The following is an 8,499-nucleotide window of genomic DNA, read 5'->3' on the forward strand; positions in this document are numbered from 1 at the left end:
GACTAAATAGGTGATAGATAGATAGATGGATAGATGGATGGATGAATAGATAGGTAGATGATCGATAGATGAATTAATAGATAGGTAGATGATAGATTAGGTAAAGATAGATAGATAGATAAATAGATAGACAGACAGACAGACAGACAGACAGACAGATAGATAGATAGATAGATAGATAGATAGATAGATAGATAGATGGATGGATGGATGGATGGATAGATAGATAGATAGATAGATAGATGGATGGATAGATAGATAAATAGGTAGGTAGATGATAGCTAGATCTGAAATTCACAGGGTACTCAAATTGACAGACTAAAAGAAACAGGCAAAACAATCTGTATGAAAGGGACTGAAAGAAAGAAAAAATAAAACAGTCCTAATGTTTTTGACTGTGGAATTATTTTCCTTTTTTTTTCTCTCTCCCTTCTGGTTTTGGATACAATTATTTTTCATCCTCACCTTATCTTGTTTCAGCTGATATCAGAATTTCAGCAAACTTTTTATTCACCTTGATATCAGTATGTTTGAGGGAGGAGGGGGCTTATTATCTCTTATCACTCCCTGGGAGTCTGAATAAATTCCCATGATGTAAAGCCATCTCTTTGAGTATAAAAGAGTTTTCATGGCAGAAGTGAGGGGAAGGGGGCCCTTTCTGCTGTTTTCCCCTTTCTCTTCCCCCATAGCTTTTCCAGATGTGGGATCTGAGTATTCTGGGAGAAGATAGCAGAGGATCCTCTGGGGCCCCTGACTCCCCCAAGCTTCACACACCATCTCGGGCTTCATTGGTGAGCAGGAACAGACAGGCTGGTCTCAGGTTACCTGTGGTGAGAAGCGGGCCTGAGTCTGGGAGGGGCGAGGGGGTGTGTGGGCACAGGACTTCAGTGTGAGCAAAGGTTCAGTGGGCAATGCCTGGAGAGATTTCCCATCCTCTGTGGTGGTGGCGGCGGTTGCTCCTATGAAAGCAAAGCCTGGTGCTGGGCCTAGAATTTACTGGTGACTTTCCATCTCTGCTACATCTTATAATTTCTCAGAGTCTAAGAAACTGAAAATTGCTTCAGCCTCTAGGATGGACTGGCCCCATTCTTATTTTTCCCTTTGCTGGATTTTGTGGGCAGCCTCAAAATTGAGAGGTGAGAGGACAGTAACGGTGTCTGTGTCTATCCTTTCTGGAACTGAAGATCTGAGTCAGGACCTGGATCTCTGGCAATAGAGGGGAGACCGTTAGGGAGCCATCTGCGGGCAAGCCTGCAGCTGGCCAGGGGACCACATCCATGGCACAAAGGGATGGATAAATGCTAGTGCTTCCAAAAAGCTGCCCGTCAATCTAGCTCTGTTTCTTGGAACAAGTCTGGAGCAAGTCTGATCTTTGGGGGAGATGGGAGGGCACACAGAGCATCCCATTCTACTCTATTTTTTCAGCACTAATTTTTTTTTTTAATGCAGACATAGAGGCAGCAGAAGGGAAATATGCTCAAAAGCTATTTAATGACCTTTTTGAAGATTACTCCAATGCCCTGAGACCAGTGGAAGATACAGACAAAGTACTGAATGTCACTCTGCAGATTACACTCTCGCAAATTAAAGATATGGTGAGTAACAAAACATGGGTGCCAGTTAGGACAGCAACCTTCTTTTCTATCGAAACAGCTTCTTAACTAGGGTAGGGAGATGTTATGGGAGCAAGAGGTATTTTGTGGAGCCTTTAATGGGAGATGGACAAGATAAAGGTGAGAGGTCTTCCCTTCACAAAGGTGTGAATTTCACTGCTATTTCCTCATGTGTGAAAGTAGGAAAATATTCTTTCTCCTGCTCAGCAGTCGGGTAAGTGAATGAGCAAAATAAAACTGTCTGGGAGAGCTTTAAAATCTGCTTAAAGAAAGAAAATAAAAAAGAAAAAGAAAGAAAATAGATGTGTGTAGGTGTTTAAAGGATACTATTTTTAATTCTGCATTTAAGACTATAGTTAGAAGATTTCACCTTTCTTCTCTGCATTATAGATATATACGTGTTCTCTGTGCCTTTCTGTCTCTGTTGATCTCTCTGAACGTGTCTTTGTCTTTTTGTCTCTATCTCTGAATCTGTCTCTGTTTCTCTCCTTTTCTGTCTCCTTCCCCCCCTTTTCTTTACTCTTTCTCTCCTCTCTCCTTTCTCACTTTGTTCTCTTTCTCTTCTCTCTCCCTCTTTTCTTTTTTTCTTCCCTCTCTTTTCTTTTTCTCTTCTCTTTTTACTCTTTCTCACTCTCCTTGTATGTTTTCATGAGAAATTTGATCTGTTCATCAAATAGGACCTGAACATTTGCCCATTTTAAGCTCAGACTAACTTTTTAAAAATGGGCTTCTCAGTTAACTTAAGGAAGTAGACTTTTATAAGCTACTAGTTGTAGCTGTAACTGTAAGGCCTTGAAATAAATATGGTCATAAAGCAGAAGAGGACAATATATTCTAGCGACAGGATACATCTGCTTGAGTTATTGCCTAGAAATATCTACATCCCAAGTCCCCTTGCAGGATGAAAGAAACCAAATTTTGACAGCCTATCTGTGGATTCGCCAAATCTGGTACGATGCATATCTCAAGTGGGATAGAGACCAATATGATGGACTGGACACCATCAGGATCCCCAGTGACTTAGTATGGCGGCCAGATATTGTTCTTTATAACAAGTAAGTTGGAATCAAAACTAACAGCGTGGTGGGATTGTCACAACTTTGGCGTGTATTTCAACTGCTGATTTGTCTGAATCTAAGCATGATGAAGAAAAGCTTTTCCAAGCAGGCAAGAAACGAAGCCCTTATTGTGTAGGAACTGAACATCCACTCTAATGAAACATTTAATATATTTTTGCCTCTCTTCTGGTTTAGATTTCCTTAGTATCTGTGTTTGTGGGAGCTCTGAGTATATTCATGGCTATCAAATAATATTTTTGTCCCTAATTCTAACATAATAGGAACAATCTGAGGTGTGCCACTAATAATAGCTAGTATTTATACAGCAATTTAAGATTTGCAAAGTGTTTTATTCTTATTTTAAATATATTTGTATAAGAAGGATATCATTATAAAATATATTGATATCACTATAATATATTTAACATGTATAAGCCTGCTTGCCATCTAGGGGAGGGAGTGGAGGGAGGGAAGGGAAAAGTCAGAACAGAAGGGAGTACAAGGGATAATGTTGTAATAAATTACCCAGGCATATGTTCTGTTAGTAAAAAGTTATAATTTTTTAAATGATAAAATTTAAAATATATATTGATATCATATCATACTTATTAAATATATTATCTTCATAACAATCCTGTAAGTAGCGACATTATCCCCATTTTTCCCGATGAGGGAACAGACTGAGCAAAGTTAAATGACTTGTTGAGAGTCACACAGCTGGGAAGTATCTGAGACAGAATTTGAAATCAGGCCTGTCAGATTCTGGGTTTTTAGCTGTCTATTTAGAACAAGAAAGGGAAACATAGTCATGATGCTATTCTTTTTTTTTTTTTTTAATGTATTTTTATTTTATTTTATTGAAGTTTTTATTTTCAAAACATATGCAAGGATAATGTTTTCAACACTGATTCTTGAAAAATCTTGTGTTCCAATTTGCCCCCTTCCCTCCACCCCCTCCCCTAGATGGCATGTAATCCAATATATGTTAAATGTATCTTAAATCCAAAATGGGCATACATATTTCCACAATTATCAGTCTGCACAAGAAAAATCAGATCAAAAAAATGAGAAAGAAAATAGAATTCAAGCAAACCACAACAAAAAGAGTGAGATGCAATGTTGAGTTCCCACAGTCCTGTCGCTAGCAGTAGATGGCTCTCTCCATCGCAAGATCCTTGGAACTGGTCTGAACATGGTGCTGTTCTCTAGCCTTGTTCCAGAGGCTAGCACGGTACATGGCCCACAGAAGAAGTGGAGGCAGAGGGTCCTGTGCTTCTTGGGGAATCAAGTAAATGATGTGCAAATAGACGCCGATTAGTTTTTCATAAACAACTTGGAAACTTTAAATGATATGGTTGTAGACCAGGAGACGAATAGGCAGTGTAATGGATAGACTCTGGGCTTTCGAATTCAAAGCCCATCCCAGATGCTGGAAACTGGGTGACAAAGGGCACATCTCCTCAGTTTTTCATGGACATCTTAAATTCAACATATTCATTATAGAACTCATTACTTTCCTCCTTCCCTCAACTGGCCCCTCCTTTAATCTTTCCTGTTGAAGGCACCGTCACCCACCCCCCTGTTACCCCTACATATTACCCCTACATGCCTAGGGTATATAACTTTGCAGTCATCCTTGACCTGAATTCATCCCCTTACTAACTGAATGACCTTAGACAAACCATTTAACTCTATCTGCCTTGGTTTCCTCGTCTATGATATCGGGGTAACACTAGTCTCCACCTTTCAGAACTGTGGGGAAGATCAAATGAGATCATATCGGTGAAGTACTTAGCCCAGTGCCTGGCACACAGTAGGCATTCTATAAATGCTAGCTATTATTATGATTGGTTGTTGACCTTCATTCTCAAAGAAAATCAAAATGACATCACTATGTTAGAGTTAAGTTATAGTGTGTCCAACTGTGGCTGATCAGACTAGCATGTGCTCGGAACGCTCTGCCACAAATAGTCCCTGTGAAGATTTGGGGTACGTTCTCCAGCTTTGTGCAGCTTGAGTTTCTTCTGAGCTGATTCAGTTCTGCTTTGCTCCCAGAGCACAGCCCCTTCTCTGAGGGAGGCACGCCACGCTGGACGTCCTGTGCCAGTGTCTCCCGTGCCATGTGATCTAAAGTTCTTAAGAGTTGTATCACTTGAATTGAATCAAGTACCAATATTGATTCTACCTCCAAAACATATCTCCTTCGAGTTCCTTCTCTCTACTCACCATATGAGTATACTCATGTAAATGGGTATAATCCATGTCATCTGAAACTTCCTAATTACCTCCCTGTTTCCAGTCTATTTCCTCCCAGTCTGTCCTTTACAATCCATACCACCATCAAAACAGTCTCATTAAAATATTCAAAAACATTAAATTGTTCCCATGGCCTCTAGGGTAAAACTTAAACTCCTCTGCCTGGCATTTAATACTCTTGATTGTAGCTTAGGGCTACATTTCCATCCTTCAACCACTCTTCTTCCCAAATTCCACCTTTGTCTCTCAAGCTTGATGCTCCTCCCATCTCTGTGCAATTATAACAGCACTCCCCCAAGACTGGAGTGCTTTCCTTCCTCATCCCCCTCCTCGGAATCCTTGTCTTCCTTCAGCACTTGGTTCCAGAGCCATCTAGTCTACGAAACTTTCCCTAATCTCTCCTTCTTCCCATCCCAAGTTGTTGCTATTTTCTCCCTTCCATTCAGAAGAGTTGTTTCAGGGAACAATTCAACAGGACTAAAAAGGTAAAACAGAAAGCTGATTCATAAATAATTCTGAACTTTTGATCCTAAATTGTTTTTTAATTGTGTACAACTCTTGATATCTCCATAGACCAGAGCAAGCCAGTGCTATCCATGTTTTGTTTTTTGTTTGTTTGTTTTCCCCACAACCAGGAAATACTTGAGGTCACATTTGAACTCTCCTAAATACTTCCTTGAGCCTAAGTAACAACAAACTAGTGGAGATTCTGGTGTAGAGAGTTAAAAAATAAGAGAGCTACTTTGGGGGAATGGGAAAAATTGGGAAGGGAAAGAGCTGATGAATTAAACTGCAATCTAATTAGCAACTTTTTTTTTTTTTTTTTTTTTTTTTTTTTTTACTTCTTCCCTCTGCCTTAGAGCTGATGATGAATCTTCAGAGCCAGTGAATACAAATGTGGTCCTCAGATATGATGGGCTTATTACTTGGGATTCCCCGGCTATCACCAAGAGTTCCTGTGTAGTTGATGTATCTTATTTCCCTTTTGATGATCAGCAGTGCAACCTGACCTTTGGTTCCTGGACCTATAATGGTAATCAAGTGGATATATTTAATGCATTGGAGAGTGGCGATCTCTCTGATTTCATCGAAGACGTGGAGTGGGAAATCCATGGGATGCCCGCAGTGAAGAATGTGATCACTTATGGATGCTGCTCTGAGCCATACCCGGACATAACCTTCACCCTTATTCTGAAGAGGAAGTCGTCTTTTTATATCGTTAACTTGTTGATCCCATGTGTGCTAATATCTTTTTTGGCTCCCCTGAGTTTTTACCTCCCAGCAGCTTCTGGGGAAAAAGTGTCCCTGGGAGTCACTGTGCTCTTGGCCATGACTGTATTTCAATTAATGGTTGCAGAGATTATGCCTCCTTCTGAGAACGTCCCTCTGATAGGTGAGTAGTATTAATAGCCGTTATGTGAAGATGGCTATGTGCTCAAAATGAATGAGCCACAGCTTGACTTCGGTGATAATGATGAGGAGGGTGAGGAGAAGAAAGAGGAGGAGGAGGAGGAGGATGCAGGGAGACATATTAGGTGGTTATTAAATTGCCATTGTATTTCTATTGTCTTTAACATGCTTAATAAATGCTCCTTGGATCTTGGATCAGTCCGTTCCAGATCATTACATAATTGATTTGCTGTTGGCAATTGACCTAAATCACAGATTGTTAGAATTGAAAAGGAATCCAAAAGTCATCAAATTCAACTCTTTTACAAGTTGTTTTCTGATATGGGGGATTTAATTTAGAGTTGGGAATTTTGATGTTTAATCCAATCGAGTTCTATCTGCTCTTTAAAACTAGAATGAACAAAGGTTTTGAATTGGGAAGTGCATACGGGATAGAGGTAGAAGGGGGGAGAAAAAGCTGTTTTTAATGTAAATTATTATTGTTATTGTTTTCATCTAAGGCAAATACTATATAGCAACAATGGCCCTGATAACAGCGTCCACTGCACTGACCATCATGGTGATGAACATCCACTTCTGTGGGGCTGAAGCCAAACCAGTGCCCCAGTGGGCAAGGATAGTCATCCTGAAGTACATGTCCAAGATCTTATTTGTGTATGACGTCGGGGAAAGCTGCACCAGCCCGCGCCATAGCAAAGACAGTCACCAGAAGGACTATGCAGAGACGCATCGGAAAGGACTCAAGAACAGAGACAATAACATTGTCCGGAAGAAGGAAATCAATAGACTTTTAAATAATGACTTGGGAGCTCAGGGCGAGAATCCCAAAGAGGCAGACAGTTATTGCGCCCGGTACCTAACCCTGACCAGGAATATTGAGTACATTGCCAAGTGCCTCAAAGATCACCGCACCAATAACGCAAAAGGAATTGAATGGAAGAAGGTGGCAAAAGTGATCGACAGATTCTTCATGTGGATCTTTTTCATCATGGTGTTCGCTATGAGTATTTTGATTATAGCTAAAGCGTAATCTGGAAGGTAGAAAGAATGCTGGATCTGGGAGTCAAGATTCAGAATCTTTCTACTGTAGCCTAGGACAATGGTGATCAAGTTTTTTAAAGTTATAGAACTATATATTTCCTGCAATCTTGATCAAGTGGTAAAGTGTTAATTCTATATTAAGGCCTTGATTCTCTAACAAACAAATTCATGCTCTTTCACACTGGATAGATATTCTCTATCAAATAACTGAGGAGTCAGTATTATTTAAAATGCATAAAGGCTTCACACACACACAGACACAGCCTCTCAAAAAGAAATAAAAATATTAGTACCATTCTAGAAAAAAACAAAACAAAAATAAAACCATGATCTTCTATTCTAATCATAAATTGAACTTGTCTGTTAGAGAATCAAGGTCTTAATACAGAATTAAAATAAATTATAAATCATAAATCTCCTTTAAAGACATTTCTGATACTTGCTGGCAAATAAAAGGGGCATAATTTTTGGTGATGGGGAAGGAAGATCATTTTTGAACCTAGTTATACAAAGATTAACTAAAAGTCACCATGAGCCCCATTCCCATTTGGGATGTACTAGATCAAGTGCTTTATCAAGGTTACAATCTCCCTACCACTGGAGGTCTTCTAGTAGAGGCTAGATGACCATTTATGTGGGATAATGTAAACAGAATTCATAATTTGGATAAGTCCTGGAGTCATTGACCTCTGACTTTGTTCCCTTCAGGAACTCCTTGAAGACAGAAAGCTTCTCTTTTGCATGGTTTACATGTGTCCAAAAAGCATAAATCTATGTTATCTGACTTAGTAGGTGGGTGACGCAGGCTTTACAAAAGGCAATAATACTAACAATCAATGTGCAAAACTCATTGACAAACCACCTGATAGATCCCCTTTTTCTTTCTTGGGATACTCATGAATTCATTTTTCCTTCTGCTTTCTGGATATATGGATAACCAGTTGTTGATGCAACTTAAGAAACCTTACCCAACAGTCTTAGCTTAAATGTTTCAAGATTGCAGCAGTCCCCACAAAACTACAGAGCTCTACATGGGAAGCTTTTCTCCTCCAATGCCCAGCTTTGTATTTTTATTTTAAGACTCTGGCTATCAAGTTTTTTTAAAGTTAAAGAATCACATA

The 8,499-nt window shown here is 39.6% G+C and overlaps 1 protein-coding gene across 1 annotated transcript; it reads left to right on the forward strand.

The window, feature by feature from the left end:
* The first annotated feature begins 1,072 nt into the window (after positions 1–1,072).
* Positions 1,073–7,367, forward strand: CHRNA9 (cholinergic receptor nicotinic alpha 9 subunit). The gene is made up of 5 exons (XM_074275781.1): positions 1,073–1,136; positions 1,450–1,595; positions 2,514–2,668; positions 5,788–6,320; positions 6,838–7,367. The coding sequence occupies exons 1-5, from the start codon at positions 1,073–1,075 to the stop codon at positions 7,365–7,367; spliced, it is 1,428 nt and encodes a 475-aa protein (XP_074131882.1).
* Positions 7,368–8,499: the final 1,132 nt, after the last annotated feature.

This window comes from Sminthopsis crassicaudata, chromosome 6 (genome assembly GCF_048593235.1).
Source record: "Sminthopsis crassicaudata isolate SCR6 chromosome 6, ASM4859323v1, whole genome shotgun sequence".
NCBI classification, from domain to species: domain Eukaryota; kingdom Metazoa; phylum Chordata; class Mammalia; order Dasyuromorphia; family Dasyuridae; genus Sminthopsis; species Sminthopsis crassicaudata.